The 20850-nt window shown below is 38.8% G+C and overlaps 1 protein-coding gene across 3 annotated transcripts in view; it reads right to left on the reverse strand.

Moving 5' to 3' along the window:
- WASF3 (WASP family member 3) overlaps positions 1-20850 on the reverse strand; it is a 67016-nt gene that overhangs the window by 14391 nt on the left and 31775 nt on the right. For all 3 annotated transcript variants that reach the window (XM_065637161.1, XM_065637150.1, XM_065637172.1), the window contains 4 exons: positions 12585-12727; positions 5368-5502; positions 1763-1916; positions 204-321 (listed from right to left, as the gene is read on the reverse strand). In XM_065637161.1, coding sequence (XP_065493233.1) covers positions 204-321; positions 1763-1916; positions 5368-5502; positions 12585-12717 — 540 coding nt within the window. In that variant the 5' untranslated portion in view covers positions 12718-12727. The remainder of the gene's footprint in view (positions 1-203; positions 322-1762; positions 1917-5367; positions 5503-12584; positions 12728-20850) is intronic.

Here is a 20850-nt window from a genome sequence, read left to right on the forward strand (position 1 = left end):
AAGATAACTACAGTACTCCTAAAATTCAATTTACCAACTTAAAATAGAGAGTATGAGCTACAGAAACTGAACCAACCGAACCTACAGCCACGTATAAAGAGGAATATTCTTTTCCATGCACACAAACTATAACCTGGCAATTTTTATGCCTGAACAACACAAAATTCTAATACATACATTTGCTGTTATATTTCTGCTTTTACCTTTTGTCTCCTCTTTTCTTTTCGCTTATCTTCAGTATCTTGTAACATTTTTTCTTTCCAAAGATCAAAAAAATAGGAAGGATCAGTATAGAACTTCAATCCATCTTGCTTATCATCCCTGGAAATACAGTAGAAGAAAAGCTAAGAAAATGTAAACTTGTATTTTTTAAAGCAACAAAACTCACCTTTGACATCATCCAAGCTTTATATCTTTTGCATTACAGGATGACAGCATGCCAAGTGCATTAAATGCCACTCTTGGTAGCTACAGCTCACAACTGACTTGATTCTTTCCAAGAATTTCAAGGGGAAGGGGTAGTCCTAATTTCTTCCTGGGTAAATTTTGATGGCAGCTGAATACTGGATCTCTACCAGGAAGATCAAAAGTGATGAAGATCCAGCACACGGAATCCTTACAACTGCTGGAGCAGGGTACAGAGAGCAGATCTTGCACACTGCCTAGTCATACAGCTGTCAAACCCTTATTTTAGGTGTGCCTCATCTCCCTGCTACAAACACCTAACCCACTGAAGGGGCTACTGGGGCAATTCTTCCATCCCTACAGCTTTGGTCAGACTTCAAGCTGAAGTTCGTTTAAGCTTCGTCCAAGGCAAATACAAATAATTTCAATTCAGCAGATGCAAAAGACTTACCGAGGAAAAAAATCTAAGTAAATTTCATTAAAGTATCCTTAATAAAACAGGTCTAACAATAAAGGTCACTGACACGGTCATCCACATACAATGTAGGACACAACTGTGCAGAACAGACAACTGATAACAACTCTTGCTAACTGGACACCTATGGACAATCACACACCACCTTTACCTGGAGCACTGGCACAAAAACGTGTCCTCCAGCTATAAACCTAACACTTTTACTTTTCAAGTAAAGGCTCTTAAAAATAAAATAAGCTGCAAATGCTCTGCTATGTCATTCCTAAAAAAAAAAAAAAAAATTTACCGCAGATTGCCTGCTTTGCACAGATACCTCACAATCTAGTTCCTCTCAAAAGTTGAAGGATGCAGTAAAAACATGTTGTCCACAAGCCTTCAAACAGACAAATTACACTCATTTCATGAATAACAAGCCTAAAGGAAAACAGGAGAAGAAAACAGGAAACGAAGTCCTGCTTGCTGCTCTTTTATTCACCAGTAAGCAACCAGGAAAAGGTAAAGACTGCATGTGCGCACACGTGTGTATGTTGAGAGGAAGAGGGGCAATAGAGGGACGGCAAAAGCAATAAATCCAGCTTTCTGGATAAATGAACCAAAGAAAGCAGTTTAGTATATTATGTAAAAAATAAAAAGGGAATTAATAATCAACGGCCTGATCCTGTGCTGCCACGTAACATGCTGAAATACGCTGATTTTTGTTAGGTACAACTTACGATTTTAAGCGTGGTACTAGCAATTTTTGTTTCCATGAACAGAGAAGTCCCCAAAACCACAAATCTCAGTAATCAACACAGCTTTTCCCTTCTGCTGTAATTATTCTCTGCATACAACTAGGCAACAAAGGGCAAAGTACAAGAACGTAAACAATGAATAATTCCATACCTATAAGGTGAAAGAATATTCAGAGGTGGTGGTTTATCACTCTGATTATAAATATCAGCCACTGGGTTAGGAATGCTGTTCTTTGAAACCACCTGCTGATCTTGAATTGTTGAGCTCTTGAATGCTTTTTTCATGTTGATATCCTGTAATGATACTGTTAGAAACAGAAATACATTTATCAGAGGTGAAAAACATAAATGGATAAACAAAGTCCATTTTATGCTAGCTATTTAAAATATTTTCAACAAAATATGTAATAGAATGAAAACAAAGATTTTTCTTCAGTGGATAATCAAGACGTTTAAGCACAAAGGCATATAAGAATCACCATAATAAATCAGATTTAAGTCCCACTTTGTCCAGAGCCCCACTTAAAATAATGAAACCATGGACTGTGTCTTGGAAGATGATGCAAGAGTCTTGTCCCATGCAGATGTCCCATGATCTCTTCTTTTTATGAGGTTTAACCTGGACTTCTAATAGCAGAAAGACTGGCTTCAAGCCTGAAACGCAAGGTCTGGTATTCCTCTGACACAGTATGTTTTATAACTATATGTAGTATCCATATACATTCAACCCCATCCTAAGTTTAACTAAAGTATGGCCTGAACAACTTCCTGTGAGAGAGAGTTCCACATCTTTTACCATCTTTCAACTCAAAAAGCTTTCCATGTAACTGAACATCCCTTGATCTTAAGTTTTCGCCATCTCTCTCTAGAGAGAAATAGCTGCTTTATACGGTCCAGTAGCATACTTGCATTTTATCTTTTCACATACGCAATTCTGGGGAAAAAATACTAGCCTTTTCATTCTTTCTTTTCAAATGAAAGATTTAAGTTGTTTTTGATTGTTCCTGTCAGTTTTCACAAGACTTTCATTCTTAATATAAATTTTCTTGAAATGGAGTGAACATTGCTAAAAAGATCCAGATAATTCTAACCACAATTTAAAAGTGGCAGTCAGGTCTCCACGTTTTCTTCCTCTTTCAGGCAACCTGAAATACAGGTTTTTGACTGCAGGTGAACAGAGCACTGAAGTCTTCACTGGCTTGTCTACAGTGACACTAACCAACAGCTTGAGCTGTAGGAGCAGAGCAAACAAATGCACCGGCTTGTTTTCTTTTTATTGCCATTGCCATTTCATCTAATATTTCTTGCCCATTCATCTAATTTATCAAGTCTTGAGAACAAACTGAGAGAATTTCACATGGTAACTGAACAGGACTGGGCAAAAATTTAATATATTGATGACCTGCAAAACCAGAAAGGCACGAAGTTTGATGCAGACCCTGTGACATACACTGTTACCCTTTGGCATGATAGAAACCAAATCCCACCCAGACTTCTCTACCCAACTATTTTTGATAACCGTGCTGAGGTTTCGCCTCTTACTCCAAGACGACTTAGATTCTTCCACAGCTTTCAAAATGGCAAAAAATTAGAAATGGAATATTTCATTCCAAATTGTTGTTCTCCCATTCACATAATCTGAAGTATCAAAACATCATTTTTGAGAAACTACTTTCTATTCAAGCCTGCCTAACAGTAAAGCAGTAAGGTCTTTCAGGCTGGTTTTTTTCATATGTATAAATCTGAATTGTTACACTCTTGTTTGACGGAAGATGTTCAAAAGAGCACAAATCCCATTTTTCTGGGGCTTTTTAGTGTAAGTTATTTATATGCTTTTGAAAACAACCACAATTATTTTAAAGTGTTTTGTTTGGGTTTGTATTTTTTTCCAACCGTAATATTAGTTATATATAATATTTTTATATGTACACAATATATCAGTTATACTTCAGAATGTAAGAAATCACCAATGCAAATAAATCTATAGGGTTTTTTTAAAATCAACCTAGCAAATGACATTTTACTTAAATGCCTAAGGTACCCAGAAATATATCTACTATTAGTGACAGTACAATGAATTACTATAAAGCAGGGGCGTCAAACTCATTTTCACCGGGGGCCACATCAGCCTCGTGGTTGCCTTCAAAGGGTCGAATGTAATTTTAGGACTGTATGAACATAACTACTCCTACATTTACATGGTCCTACAGTGAAATAGCTAATAAAATTTCCTAGTAGCACTAAAGCGACAGCAGTTTTTATATATATATATATATATATAAAAAAATTAATGTGAAAGACTATTAGCAATGCAAGAGTAATACCTGCTGTCAATTTTAAATAAAAACTGATTAAATTCTCAGTCTGTACACTAGTTTCCCCTTCCAATAGGATGCTTTTAATACTCTCCAAACTCTGGAAACCAGCCAGGAGGTATTGCATAATACCAACGAGACTTTAAAAAAAAGAAACTGGACTGCAGCAGTTCCAAAAATGTTGGACTTGAAAGTCATGAAGACTGACATTGTCCACCTCAGCACGGAGCAAGTCCAGTGTACGAATGTCACCTAGTTTGCTCATATTACCACCACAACACCCCTCAAAAACTAGGCTGAATAGTGACCCCCTAAAAGCTTCATTTATGTTCCCATATAGCTCTTGACCTCCAAAGACATCAAAAGAAAGGTGCTAATATCAACTGTGATACTCTACCAGTTGACATGTTCTAACAACAGAAAAAAAAAAAAAGACATGTAATAATTTTCAGACAGTAGCAAGCTGAAAATGGATGGCCAAATATTACACTATTAAATATCAACAGTAACATTTAATATTGGCATTAATAGCAGTATTAAATATACCACAAACTATAAAAATATAAGTATTCAATATAATATACAAACCATATAAACAGTACTATTAAACATATCACAAGTAGCATTACCACTAAGTATTACACTATTGTCCTGATGAAACAAGCTTTTCTATTTTACTACATGTTAGGAATTATCTAAATAGGGAGTACATGCAGTGGCTGGCTCAGACACGTAACTGCACATGTAAGCAAACACGTATGTTAAAGCTTTTAGAGCAAGACAGACGAACATGTTTGACTTACCCAAATAAGTGCTTTCAAAGAACATAAAGATGTTACTTAAATCCTTTGTTTTCACTGTGTATTTATGAAGTGAATGACCAAACACATAAGCAAGTGAGGGTGTAACGACATTTTAAAGGAAATACTGTTTCTAGTGACTAGAACCTTCTACAGAATTTCACCTAGTTGATGCAAACATGCAGTGCCTCATTTAGGTGAAGAGTACTGTAAGATCTTAGAAGACTGCACAACAGATGCTACTAATATAGTTTGTGACTATCCTACTCTGAAATAAGTAGATCTACTGTCTCAAACTTCTTCCAATATTCTGATTTATTTATATAAGGTCTAGATTTATTCACTTCTGATTTATTACACCCACAAACTAGAATTTTTCCCCATGAAAAATGTAGCTTAATGGCTCTATTACTACAGGGGCTTCTTGAGGTAACACTAAGTCAAAAATGAAGACAGTTATACAACTCCAGAATATTTTTTCCTCACTCTGCTAACATGATTTTTCCCAGCTCGCTTTACTGAGAAAACAAGATGAAATATTGGTTCAGGATTACTTTGAAAAGACAGAGATTGTTGTGTAATTAAATACTGTGGTCGTGTCAACATCACTTCTGGCTCAATGCTTTCATGCAATTACCTACCCTCCTCTACCGTTGAATCCAGCTGGGTAACTTTGACAGCAAGGCGATCAATTCTGTCTTGAAGGGAATTTGCTCTGATGTAGAAGCTGTTGGCCTCATTAAACAATTCACCAAATATGTCTTCAGCATGTTTGCCTGTGTAAGAAGATAGACAGGGAAATACCTTTGCTAAAGGCTTACAAAACACAAGACAAATGGCTTAAATATCATGAAGTTATAAAAAAACATAGTAGCTACAGGATTATAGCAGCACAGTTTGTCATTGAGCAAAATTACTGCTGTCCATAAAAGCTTCTGAAGTAAATTTTAAAATCTAAAACCTTGCAGTCCTTAGTCATTAAGATTTAATTGTAAGTACAAGCACAAGCCAACATCAAAATGAAAGCAAAATGAAAGAGACAAAACCCAGGATCCTCATGCAAGGCTGCCCACTTAGGTCTGCAAATGCTCTCTGGATAAACATTCTGCCACTGGAGTCATCTGAGAGGCCAAGCACTGACCACATTTACCCACGGCCAGTCTGAACTCGATTCAGCACAGAAGAGCAGCCTACAACCTCCCCAGCCTCCCTTTCAGCTGCTCTATTTTTCTCAGTCACTAGGAGCGGGTAAGTCCAGGTCAGATCAGCAGCTCAGGCCCTACCCTAGAAGCGCTGCCATGGACAGGAGTGCCACATGATAAACCCAACACCCTCTTGGCCCACAGATCCCTGTGCGTGCCCATTCCCTTCCTAGATGCCCTCCTCCCTAAGTACTAGGCACCCTCACCCACAGTTTGACTCTTTCTGCCCCGGTCTGAACCTCTCAACCACTCCAGATCAGAATCCCAAATTTAACACTTCTCCTGCCCAAGAACTTCCCCTACAAATGTCAGATGCCACTCACATTCACTGCTCCTGCTCACTCAGCTGACAGTACCGCACTTCTTGTGTCTCAGTGCCTCCTACCCAGCTACTGCTGCTTCATTGAAGATCTTCCTCTCCACAATTTCTGCAGCCAGCACCCCCCTCGAGACATCCACAAACCATCAGTTCTCCAGGCTTTTTAAACAAAAATGAATTTTAAAACCCTACTTCTGAGTTAAACTCATCTTATTATGGCCCGTATAAAGACAAGTCTGAAGAGCAGAAATGGAGGGGAGTGGGTAAAGTAAAACTTTGCCTAACAGCTGGAACAATATGGAATATGCATTAACCACCTAAATGAGAGTCACTTCCAGAAGAACAGCAATTGTTGACATTTTAAGTTGTGTCCTATAACCAACCTTAATATTTTACAAAAAAAACCAAAACAAAACAGACCTGACAAAAATTTAGACAAGATCACATCCTTTGAATATCTGGAGACCATAATTCAAAGCAAAAAATAGCCACCCTTAGGAAGTCAACAGCATCTGCCCCTTTCTTGAATCATTTACTTGGGGAGAACACCACCACTAAAACAATATCTGAAAGTACTGTTTGTGAATTACAAATTAAAAAAAAAAAAATTTGATTGCCTTGCTTTAAGTGGAAGACTTTACCAGTAACAGATTTCTTCACTAAACATTAGATCAGCCAATAACCAACCCAAAATGTTGGGTATTTTGGTGTATCCAAGCTCTGCCTCATTCATATGTGGAAGGTGGAAATGCAAGGTGAGCTGCCTACCTGCTCCTAATCCCCAACCCCTCCAAAGCAGACGTCGCACAACTACACAACAGGTGAGGGTGAAAATTGCCTATTCCATCTCCCTGCTCAAGGCACCGTCAGGTGGAGCAGGTTCCCCAGGACTCTGTCCAGTTGGGTGTTGAATACTTGCAAGGATGGAGGCTCCACAACTTCTCCAGGCAACCCGTGCCAGTGTCCAACCACCTGCACACTAAAAGTGTTCCGAAGCGCTTCCCAGAAGCCAGGTGAGATTCAACTATAATCCCCATTTGATTTAGTTGCTGCAAATGAAGAGGTTATTCCAAGCTATAGAACAAATAAGCTTTTCAATTCTGCAGCTAAATAAAGCGGGTATTACATTCTTCAGCCACCAGTACTCAAAGCTCAAAACATCAATAAAGTTTAATGGACATTAGTCAATGTAAGGAGCTCAGCCTGCTGAAGGAGAACTGCTACATTCTAGGATCAAATACATGACTCCTAGAGAAGTCAACCAGACGAGTGCTTGCCAGTTATCTTTCAGGAGGCAAAATAAGTCAAAGCTGATTTATGGGAACATATTTATTTTCATATTGAATGCAAACTTTTTTAAACACTTGCTACTTTAAAACAAGTGAAAGACAGGTTGTCAATCTCCTGTCAGCAAATACAGTGACATGGTAAAGCAATATCGGAACATGCTACTCTGATTAACGTGATGCACTAAGTTGTAAAAATAAAGTAATACTTCTGTAGTGTTTTCTATATTACCATTTTTAAATTAGGCTTTTAACAATACAGAAAGAAGCAGAAAAAACTCTGAAGTTACAAGTACGTAACTTTCAACTTAAGAGCTGCTTTTGGTACTTTAAGACAGCCATTTAAAAACATGAAGTGCTTCCCAACATACAGGCAAACTTAAATAGTCATTTTAAAAACAAATAAACAACAACAAACACAAAGGAATTCTGCAAGTCTGTCTGTCTACGGCTCCCTCCAACCACAGAGGTAGTTGATGCGAAATTCACTCATGATGCTGCTTCACCAAATCCCCACTCTCCACAGGTTTTGATGTCAATTAACCAAAGTGCCTCTTTCTAGCATTTCCCCAAGTCATCTTCCCAGAGCAGAGTATTTGCTCAAAAAATAGATTTCCAAGCATTGTGAGACATTTCTGGACACTGGTAGTTCACAAATCATTGAAACCATAATATCCCTGCCCAAGTTCTACAAGTAATTACATGAAACACCATCTTGCCACATCAGCTTATAACATCTCTAGCAGAGAGCAGACATCACCTCAATTAATTACACTTGATTTTCACATGCCACACAAAAAAGTGTGCATTAACACATTAAATATGTTGTCCCAAAGGCATCCTTTGTCAGCAGTCAAAACGCTCAGTGCTGTAACAGAAGAGGAATCCAATGATGACACTAGCTTGTCTGAAGACCAGAAACCCAGCAGTGTTCATTGCTTTGGCTAGTTTCCTTTCACATATTTGAGCCTAAAAAGTACAACTTTCCTTTGCATTCCTTGTTCCACAGCACAAGTACATGGAACACATGTTCAAGTTAATAGAAAGATGTACAGTGCGTTAAAAGGGTAAGGATTTTTCACACCATGAACATGCATTACCAAAGAGAAAAGGTAAATAATGACACCACCCAGCATTCGGGTGTCAGTTCTAAAAAGACAAGGAAAAAGGATTACACTAGGGCTGCCCCAAAGGGAGCCAGCACCGCACCTCAGGGTCCTGGGTAAGGAGTTAAATATCCCATAGAACGAGCTGGTGTTTTGTAAGTCGGAATTCACCCAGGACATAATAATTTTATCACAACATGGAACAGAAAACAGTGATTCCATCCACTCATTTGTAATTGGATTAATTAGCATTAGAATCATGCTTCCCTCCTCCACCGCCCCTTTTCTTTTTTTTTTTTTTCAATAAGCAAAAGCAGTAGGCTGTTACTGACCAGCTTTTGATTCTTATCTTCCTCCTCATAGCACTTCTACACAATACTCAATGCCAAAAAAGTTAAACTTCCCAACTCAACCTGATTTAGCAGTGGTAACAGCAGAGCCACACAAAGCTGGATGCCATGTGCTCAGGCCTGTGTGCAAACTAGGGAACCTCCGAGCCAATTTACCCAAGAAAATACTAGGAGACAAGTGGGTGGGCATTGCTCTCTGAGGGAAAGAAAAGGTCTTCCAAGTCCTCCTCTCTCCAGGTCCCCTCCCAAGTGGGGACACTTCCTCTATTTTATGTTGCACAACAAAAAACATTCAGTATCACTTGCACATGGGTCAAAGAAACTAGCTCCATACTCATGTACAGATGGTTTATACACATGTAGAAACAAGATTTCAGCCTGACAGGCAGTATCTGAATGAACAGAAAAGCCAAAGATTTAAAAAAAATAAAAAATATTTAAAGACTCACAGAAAGGAAAGAAGTTGATAAGCAGTAATGCAACTTGAAACACTAAGTATCTTAGGGTACAGACTGAAATTTAATTAAGAAAAGCTAAATAAAGGAGTATATATACAGTTTAATAAAATAGTCTTCAACAACAATTCTCTGTAATTTGTTATTTCTTCCCCATAGATAAACGCATGCAAAACTCAGGTACAAAACCATGGTACAACGGATCCTGCTGCAGGGAGCGGCTTTTTTCTCTGTCTGGAATTCTGCTGCCATCACACCAAACTCCACTGCACTGTAAGGGAATCCTCTGTGGAAGCTTTCTTCAAAGCCTTTGCTCCACGACTGTGTTTACTAGGTAAAGCAGCACCGTACTTACAAGTACAGGCTGCAAATGCTCCCAGTCCTCCCCTGGTAGATTCTCTCCTCCCAGAAGGAGGCAAATCCCCTAGTCAAGCCTCATATAAAAGTGCACAGTTTCATACAGAACGCTGCTCACTCTGCCTGTGCTGTAAGCCAGCTGGCTGCAAACCCACATCTGAAGACATAATAGAAAAAAGCTCCTCTCAGAGCACATTCCTTTTGGATAGGAACTTGTTCATGCCTCCCAAAAAGAGCAGAGGCAGAAGGAAGCCAAATTTGTACACAACAGCACAAATCTGCTGGTTTTTAAAACCCACACTGAACTCGCAGTGCAACATTAAAAGCCAGACCTGTACCTGCTCTCTCCGTGCCTCAAGCTGTGGGAACGCCAAGCAGCTCTGATGCTGTCAGCAGGACATGCTGCATTAGCTCCAGCACAGCATTTCTCTGTGATCAATTCCTTGCTCCCAGTTGGCTTGAAACACAGGCAAAACAAACGTTGTCTGAGGAAAAAGCCCTCTGCAAACATGACGGATTTTAGACTATGGACAAGTGTGGTGGCAGAATTCACTCATTAAATACTATGTGTTCATCTGTTAAAACAAAGGACACATCATTTATTTGCATAATCTTTAACTTGACACTTATAAAGTACTTTAGGGATGTCTACAGAGACTTCTGATGACCCGAGAAATCCTCCAAGGGAAAATTGAAGGATATGGATTGTGTAAGTAGCCAGTTCCTCAGCAACAATCGTAAGAGGATCTGAATACACAATGTAACAGGCGGATTAGCCCCAAGACCAAATCCGGAGAAATGAAAGCTGGACATTCCTAGCGAGTCAGACAAACGAAGAGTGTATTATCCACAATTTGGCAATCATTGTACAACAGCAAAATGAGGTCTTATCAGATATCCTTGAATGTAATTAGGAGACATTAGCCATTCTTCTCAATTTTCTGAAACTTAAGGATGTCAATACTGAGCAACTGTCTGATAAAACAGTAAATGAAAGTCAATGACAACACAAATATAAATCCACTATAAATAACATTAGACACTAAATTGGCAGCCGTTGCTCAAGAAAGATCAGAGAATCACTTGGAAACTTCTCTGAAAATATTAGTAGCCATCAAAATTTTACAAAATCTAATAATGAAACAGAAAAAGTCTGTTTTGATTATGGTCTGAAGTCCTCAACACTCCAAGAAGATGTCATGATACTTAAACTTACATATCCAAAGCAGAAATAACAATGATCAAAAATACAAAATGGTTTCTATCAAAAAAAGAGTGCTAGCAGATCAGGAAACTCCAACCTGGAAAAGCTATCACTAGAAGAACACCAAGATTTAATAAAATCACAGACGATTACGGAAACACATGAGATGGAATCACCTTTCATTTTTTTTCTGTAACTTAAGAACCAGAAGGTATCAAAAGGAAGAAACAGATCAACTTCTATCGCAGGACATTCTGCCACGGGTCATTAGGCAAGAAAAAAGTGCAATCCCTATTTGAACACATCTAAGCAATTCCACAGGTGACAGGTTTATAAATGCTCGTTACATAGGATGATTCAGTGGACCTCCAGCTCGGAAAATCCCTAAATCACTGACTACTTGAAAGGGGAACGTGCTGTGTTTCTTGCATTCTTTCCCTAATCATACGCTATTTCCTGTCATCACAAATTGAACATTGGACTTAGTGGGACCCGTCATCTGAACTCCATACAGACTTTCTTAGATTCTTAAACCATTTCCATTTACAAAGTGAAGAAACTGATGAAGCGATGATTTCTTTTCTAGGACCAGAGTTATCAGCACAAACAACAGCTGCTGATTGTTAAACACTCTCTGAAGAAATTTCTTTTCTTACTCATTAAGAAATATTATTCTCCTTGGAAGTACTCCAGGCACGCTTGTAGAATTGCTAGTTGTGGTGTCAACTGACAGGTGTCCTGCATAGGCTACTCTGGATGGAGCTGACGCCAGCTCGCCTCAACAGTAGCCCATAGGTTTGTTAGTAAGTGCCATTTTTTGGATGTATGTGCTTAATTTCATTCATATGAATTGATGACACACATATACAAGGAAAAGGCTTAAGAAACATTAGCACTTTAAGATAAACTGCAATTTCAGTCAAATGTATCATTTGATTCCATGAAGCAGAAGAGTTTGCTGGCTTCAATCTTGTACAACTGAAGGCCAACAATAGCTCAAGCACTAGTCTTGTTTCTTACACCAGTTTCTCTAACCTTACAAAAACTCCTGGTTTTCTATGCCATAATTTTTTTGTTGGTTGTTGTTGTTTGGGGTTTGCTTGGTTGTTGTTTTGATTGGGGTTTGGGTGGTGGTTGTTGTTGCTTTGTTGGGGGGGGCGGGGGGGGGCGGGGTTTGGGGTGTTTGTTTTACACTTGTAAATCTTAGAGAGGCTCTGCTTGTATAAACTTCAAAATACAGAAGAGCATAAAAGCAATAAACCAGCATACCCTGGCAGCCAAGAGGGCTAACTGTGGGGTGCAAACACTGTATTGCCAGCCCGTCAAGGGAGATCACTGTCCTGCTCCACTCTGCACAGTGTGAATTTGGAGGTTGTCCTATGCAGGGACACAAGGTGGACTCAATGAATCTTGTGGGTCCCTTCCAACTCAAGACATTCTATGATTACATTATTATAGTAGGTAAGTGGCAATATCCTGTATCATAATTTTGCTATTTAGAACAAACCATCTTAAAGCTTTTAATTTATTCAGTTTTTCATCAGGAATCAAATACTTGCAGGAAGTTACAGATACTTACTTAAGCTGCTTAGCTGGCGTATGATGGCAGCAAGGGTACTATTCGTTACACATTCCAGTTCACTCGTAATTCCCTCCGGCAGGGCTCCTCGGCAGAGATGCCGTGGTTCAATGTTCCTTTTCACCAAAGGCATGGCTCACAACCTGGAATTTACAGAAAAACATGTGTTATATTTACAATGAAAATAAGAGCTATGACTCTGTGTAGCACACATTCGGTTTCTCCTACAAAAATACACGTCACCTCTCTTCTTTTAAAGCACTTGCTTCAGCCTTCCTGCCATAAGATACCATACAACTACCAACGCATGAGAGTCATGCTCTCAAGCCAGAACATGACAAGAGCGCTGCAGATAAGTGCAGAGGATACAGACCCTGTAGATAATGTACATCAAATCCAGGCAAAAAGTGTAGTATTTACCCAGACCTGTGCTCCAGCACCAGAATCACTGGACTTTGGTGCACGTGTGAAAAAACCTGGCAGTCCCCACGGGAGAGGCAGGAGCGATCACTGTCTGGGGTGAGCTGCCCACCGACGCACTGCCCGGGAATTACATTGCACACTGACCTACTCTGGCTTTCATGGGTTTACAGCTGAAATGATAAACTCATCTGACAAATAAGGGCAAGCGCCTCACAGAAATGGGCTGGGTGAGAATGAGGAAGAAGCTGCAATGTGAGGAAGGCGGCGGTTTTCCACAGGTGGTGCTGAATGACAATCTGAAAGAGGTTAAGAGCACATATTGAACAGCTTTTGGGAGCATGCCAGATGTGGGAAGACATTTATCCGAGAAAACAAAGGCTGTCAGAACTGCTTATCTTGGAAAAATAGAATAAAGTAGGATGGGGAAAACAAATACAAAAAGATGTCTCAAAGCATCACAAAAAGGCCCAATGGCACAGAAAACACTGTCCTGCAGGGAGCAGCTTTGAGAACAAGGATGCCCAAGTGGGATAGAATTCCCCCAAAAGGGAAATGAGAGCATATAACATAAAAAGTTCTTACACAGTTTTCTTTAAAATGTCATTAATACAATTATGAGTCAATTTGATCAGCTTTTTTGAACACTGACAATTCAATGTCCATGCATGGCTCATGAATATTCCATTTAAAGAAAATGTGGCACCAAAATTTTCTGGAATGTGAAGTTACAATGTTATCAAGGGCATAGGTTCATTTGGAAAAGACTTTAAAGGAAAATTTCTTTTTTCATTGCACTAAAGCAATTTAAGTAACCTTTCCATTTCTCTAATTAAAATCACATTAGTAAATTAAAAAGATCTTTCTGCTTTTCAAATGTTGCACAGAAATTTTTGTAATGACTTCCCCCCAAGGTTTAAAATATTTCCATCTCAAGAACATTTCTAAGAAATTAACAACTTCAGTAATTAGCAAAAAGCAAGTTATTTAACTGTAAAGGGATTTCAGAACAGGCCAGGAAGAAATAGGCTCATGACAGAATTCTAACTAGCAGTCTTGAACCACATTTTATGTCTATCTTCATACAAGACAGTTTATTTGAATATATCAGAATTTAAGGCCAGATGATTTTGCTAAATTTTAAACAATTCAGAGGTAAGAAAGGAACAATTTTTATTTTATATTAGACCAAAAAGCTTCTTGTTTCTGTTCTAGGCTTTTGTATTCCTCAACAGATGCATTTTAAAATATTCCTTAATATTCAGTGCAGTCAGTTTTCTGAACTTGATCAAAAATAGGTAAAAACTGGAAATTAGTCATTATTAAAGAGCATTCTAGCAACATCACACTCTAAACAGGCTAACACACTGAAACTATGGAATAAAAGTCATTATGAGGAATTATTTCACTGTGTAGTAAAATGTTCTAAACATAATTAATAATAAGTAAATTAATAGGAGCCTAAATCAGTGCTAAAGCAGCCAGTTCCAAATCTTAGTAGAATTCCAATACACACCCTACAATTTTTGTTTTTCTCTGTAACATTAACAACACTGTCGTGCAAACTAAAAGCATAAGGACTACAAACGTGACAACAGAATTCCTGAAACATTGGTGGGTGACTAGACATCTCAGAAAAATCTTCTTTCATTGGAACTGATTTTTTTTTTTTTAAACGAGCAATTCATCAGTAATACACTCTGGTGAACAAAGCAACCATTCTACTGGGTTTGGGCTAGTTTGCTTTTTTAATAGCATTACTGAGAATATATTTTGCTACAACACATGTTTATACTCTCAATTTCACTTTTTTTTAACCCATCTTTCTTACATTCTTACAGAAGACCAGCAGAATGAAGCCTGGTTTCCCAAGGCTTTCTGTCTAACATTCTCAGAGGTGGCTCCTCTCTCGCTTTTTGCATTTCACCCAACTTCTCCCCATACAACGTGCTGGGGCTGGTCAGAAGGTACCTGCACACTGCCCAGCTCACTGCCTGCTACCCCTTCAAACACCTACCACATTGAGCATTAGCAAAATGCCTTTCACCAGGAGCAATAATTTAGAGTCCCTTCTCCACATCATGTTCTTCCTTGCCTATAAAAGCTAATTTGAAAAAAACATACAACTGCAGTTTTTCATCTTCTCATCAATTCTTTATGAAATGGTCCAATGTACTCAAGAGCTAGCAGGGGAGAGACAGACCGACCCAAGACATCCCATTTCTTTAGCGAGCAGGCTAAAACACACAGCAGCACTGCGGGTGAGGGGGAAAAAACAAGTTTGATTTTTAAATGCATTATTTAAATTATGTATCCACCTCACTCCACTGTGGAGTTTAATTTCAAAAGGTAAACTGAACACTGATGAGTAAATATGCAACAGATTAAGCAATGCATTAACTGCTCCTGATCAGAGAAATAAAAGGCCTGCAACTGCAATTATAGGTTTATTATAATTTAAAACCTTCAACTATCTGAATCAAACACCTACAGACGTATTCAGCTACTAGCCCATTAGTAACTAAAAAAGCTCTTACTATGAGTCCTTGCCACTGAAGCACTACCACCCTTTTCTTCACCACACACAACTCAACAGTTAGATGAACTGAACCTTTCCTAAAGAAAATTCATGAGAAGTGAGGCTAAACTATTTTCAAAATAAATGTAACAGGAGGTTAAACAAGAAAGCAAGACAAAACAAGCCTCTGAATTACAAGGGCTTCATCAGGCTCAGCCAGGCTGGGGAGTAGTGTGTTACCAGCTGCAGGAAAATAGTTGGCAATGGCCATTCCACTGCCTTCCACTTTTGTCGTCCACGCTTCAGTCCCAGCTTATTACCAGATGAGATACTAATTGTGATACTCTGCCACTGTGTTAAATGCATCAGTGTTTGGTAAATCATACTCAATTTTACAACACAGAGGTTAAGTAACAACTACTTATTGCTCCTATTCCCAAAGAAATAGAAAACATAAGGCAAATAAGTTGTTACTATTTTCAAAAGTTGTATCAGTTCAGAATATTGGGACCAGTCATAGTTGATCATCTTCTCACATATATTCCACTGTATTCTGCACTGGTGGGGCACCACCTTGAATCCTGTGTTCAGTTTTGGGTCCCTCATCATAAGAAGGACATTGAAATACTAGAGAGAGTGCAGAGGAGAGCGATGAAGCTGGTGAGGGGCCTGGAGCACAAGTCTGATGAGGAGCGGCTGAGGGAACTGGGGCTGTTCAGCCTGGAGAAAAGGAGGCTGAGGGGAGACCCGATTGCTGTCTGCAACTACCTGAAAGGAGGGTGTAGCATGGAGGGTGTTGGTCTCTTCTCCCAAGTAACAAGTGATAGGGCAAGAGGAAATGGCCTCAAGTTGCGCCAGAGAGGATTTAGATTGGATACTAGGAAAAAATTCTTCACGGAAAGTGTTGTCAGGCATTGGAACAGGCTGCCCAGGGAAGTGGTGGACTCACCATCCCTAGAGGTGTTTAAAAGGCGTTTAGATGAGGTTCTTAGGGACATGGTTTAGTGCTATAGTTAGGTTAGGTTATGGTTGGACTCAATGATCCTGAGGGTCTCTTCCAACAGAAATGATTCTGTGATTCTCTCTCTCACCCCAGTTCAGTAAGCAATACGGCCATAGACTCACAAGTAGGACAAGTAGGTCCAACCCCACTCCCTGCGTGGAACCACCTACGCCTGGCACAGCCGGCTTGAAAACACCAGCTGCGTCCAACAGGAGATGAAGGATCCAGAACAATGCTACACTGCCTATGTATAACTGGCTGCACCAGAAATGCACGAAACATTAGCATCAGACCAGAAAAACAGAAGCAGGAGTCAAAGGGAGACAAAGAAAATGGAGAGGGTGAGATGTGGCTCACCATCTCATTAAATCTACATGTGCGCTGGACACAGACCAGACGCAATCCCTGGCTGGACCGAGCTCTGACCGGAGCACAGACCCTGCTCTCCAAACCTGACAGGCATCAGCAACAGCACCCTTAACTCAATTTCCACACACGTTCTGAAGGGATGGGACATCAGAAGTGTAAATTAGCTTAGATCAGCCCATTAAAAATTCACATTAGGTGTGCTCTCTCTGTGCTCTCACTGCCCTTTTTCTTCTTTTTTTGCTCTCATAAGAACTTGCATGACCACCTTATGTTTTAAAATTAGAAGGCACCTATCCAGCAGTTATCATGGTACAGGTAAGCGGGGTACAGAAAGAGACAACAGGAGCATTTCTGCTTTTCTTTCTACACTTTCCCTGTGGTTGTGGCAGTTTTGCTCCAGGTCAGCTCAGACCACCTTCCTATGGATAACAGCTGTTCAACTGCATGTAAGAAGTTGGACATTGCCTTGGCAAATCAGATTAAAAAAAAACAACACAAAACACTCAAGTAGAAAGCAGATGTACAGTAACAAACATGAAAGATGACAAACACAATGTACAATCTTTCCAAACAACAGCAGAACACGGCTATTATAAGCGACAAGCTGAGTTTTCAAGTATTTGAGCAACTGGCAAAACCTCAAAGCAACAGCTGTTCCCCAAACCTGCCTTTTTGCCCTTTCACATCCCCAAAAAGGCACTGTAATTACACTAGCACTAAAAATATGTAGCTGAATTTCATGGTTCTTACAATATTGAAGTTCTTTATATATTCACTGATACCACAAAATGAATGCCAATACAGCCTCTCATACTTGTCAATGCTTATTATGTTTTCCCAAAGACATTGTTCAATGCTTTTTTTTTTTTTAACTCTTAAGAGGTTTCTTGTTATATCCTCTAGTAAAATACAACAAAGTTGAAGATTTTTACCATGAAAAAGAGCTTTCCACACATCCATCCTAAATTCTCCCTGAATATATTCTATTATTTTCAGGGAGCTTTAGAGCTTTTCATTGATGAATCTCACAGACTTCTATAAAAAGAGAGCAACTACCATAATTCTCCTTCTATGGAGAAGAAAAACAAGAGATGGATTGAATATGCAGCTTGTCATAAGCGATGTACCAGATGGGATTCCATTCAAAATTAAGCACCTAAATTTGTATGACTACATGTACATGAACTCAGTGTCTGTGTCCCTCATGAGAGCCCAGCAAGCAAGTAAATCACTGCATCTATTGACAGATAGACCTAAGAATGATACAGTGAGCTCAAATACGTCATATGTAAACTCTGCTATACAACCACCTAAATTTCAGTGTCTGATTCTAGACCTGAATTTCACCTCACCAAAAACAGAGAAATATTGCCAATTTTCTGCAACAAAGTTACCTTACCTCCTGATCACGCTGTCTCTCTGCCTAGCACATTTCAATATTTAAAATGTTTGCGGACAGTTAGGTTTCCAATACCTAATGCCCTAACACTCAATTCAATAGCTAAATTTCCACCTCTGAACAGCACCCAATGTGGCAACATTGTCCATTTTCCTATTCGAGTTTGTATCTCTAGGTAGTCTGCAACTGCCCCAACTTCAAAATGTATGTATGCACTAAATGAGAAGAGAAGGGAGGATAGAAGATGGAGACCCCCAACGCTAGTTTTTGGAGATGCTCTCCATCCCATTTTTTTCCATGGAGCCACTATCATCACAGACCTCCCTGGTCCTCCAAAGGCCACTCATCCTTCACTACCAGACACAAAGAAAGGGCTCCGTGGATGGCAGACGCCACTATTCTCTTACCTGCAGAGAAGGAAAGGAATACATGTGCCTTTTGTGGACATCCCTTTCTGTGTCTTCTTTGTCCTAAATGACTGGGAACCCAATGTTTGTGAACCTTTCCTATCTATCATCTGTGAATGTCGTTTACCTCTCCATCAGTAATGACGAGTTAAAAACAAGCAAACTGGAACGAGCATATCATCTGGAAATCATTATTTTAAGTTCATGATTTGTCTGTCATTCAGCTATACTTTTAAAAGTTTGTTTGTTTTTAAACTGACTTCATTTTAACCAGTTTGAATCAACATTTTGTATACTGCAAAAGAATATACAATATTCAGCCAGCAGTTACTGTATTACACTGCTCCAATGCCCCAGAATTATTTTATATTTATCAAAAAGCATCTAACCAGACATTTTTAATACTGTCTTCTAGTTATTCTAGTTCTATCAAGTATACAATTCCTTTGAGCCACATAACTACAGTATAAATACCAAAACAAAATAAACTTCTACTAAACATCACAACTACGCTTTCTAAGTACTTTACTTTTATCAGAGCTATCCCAATCTAAGGGATGAACAAGGTATTTATTAGTTAATATACAGTTTTTGCATATTTCCCCAAATTTTTAATTCAACTCTCTTGATGTTGATACTGAGTTTGCTGAAGTAAGGACAGCCATTTGTTACAAGTATGCACAAAGTCTAATAGAATTCTGTTCCTTAAGGATAACTACAAATCAAGAATAATTTTCTTTATCTGCAAACCACACCTTTCAACAAGACAATACACGTAAAGTGAAATGCCTAGAAAAAGCTCAGCTCAAAAGAATAACTAAAATTCAGGATATAGTCAACTCTACCAAAGTAATTTCCACAGATTTTCCTCCTGATTGCCAGACCTACATGAAAGCCATGACAGACAGGGCAGGAATGAAAACAAGTTTTTCCTTTTTAGCACCAAACCACCACTTCTGATCTTCCTCTCATGTCACACCAATAAGTATTAGTGATGATGAAATGGGCACAGAAATCCCTAAAGCAATTTTGTTTCTTTAATACAGCTCTTATTCTAATGTCTGTTGCAATGAGCTATTTTTGAAGGTTCACCAACTTGGAGGACTGCTTTTTTTGTTTGGTTGGGTTTTATTTTTATTATTATTTGGCTGGGGTTTTGTCTATGCTGAGTTCTTCAGGGCAGATTTTATGGTCCAGTGATATTATGAGTGAAATCAAGACATGAAGCAATGACAAGAGAAAGGACAACTGGGGAGGGGATGGTGTTTGGTTTTGTTTATTTACAACCTAAATACACCTTATGTATTTGAGTTTCCCTAGACAACCCTCCACATCTCCAAAAACTCCACAAGAAGTAGAACAAAAATTTTGAGTTGGTAGTTACCTCTGCTAACACTGTGGGCCTGCAACACAAAAAGTTTACAGGACCATTGAAAGGTGAACATATTCATTCCAAAATTTCCTCTAATTAAAAAAGTTGGGAGAGAAAAAAGTAAATTGATCTCCACAGCACTGAACATTTACATTTACATTGAATTTATTTATCAGAATTTCACACTAACATTAACTCTAAACAAGAAGACACAAGATGACATTCACTAATGGGGGGGGAAAAAAAAAGTTCTGAGAACAATTTAACCTGAACTTAAGTAGCCATTCTTTCCATGGAAGTCTAGACTGTAATATAAAAAAATATTTTAAAATACTATCAACAACTGTGAAGACAAGTCAGAAGTCTGTCTTATTTTCTCTAAAGCTTGCTGGATAATTTTTTTTTTTTTTGCCTTTGTTCTGTAACTCCATCTTTGCGTTACCTGTTTGCATTACTGTGGTTCAAGAAGGTATTTGCGCATCCCCAATGCTGTAACAGTGTCAAAGGTCTCATCACTTTCCACTTAAGCATTGTGTCTAAGTTCACCACTGGGTAAATGTGCTACAATGAACAAGACTGAGGGACCTCGAAGTTTTTCCTTTATTTAATTTCTATTGGGAAGAAAAAAATTATTCCAAAACTACAACCCCAGCACTAACTTTTCTCCATCGCAATATTTTCCCCTGCAGTTTTTAAGAAAATAAACATCTTATCATTATGAAGTACAGCCAGATCATGATAATGTTTCATCTTCTGCTCTAAAATACAGGATCACTTA

Source organism: Caloenas nicobarica, chromosome 1, assembly GCF_036013445.1.
Source record: "Caloenas nicobarica isolate bCalNic1 chromosome 1, bCalNic1.hap1, whole genome shotgun sequence".
Classification (NCBI taxonomy): domain Eukaryota; kingdom Metazoa; phylum Chordata; class Aves; order Columbiformes; family Columbidae; genus Caloenas; species Caloenas nicobarica.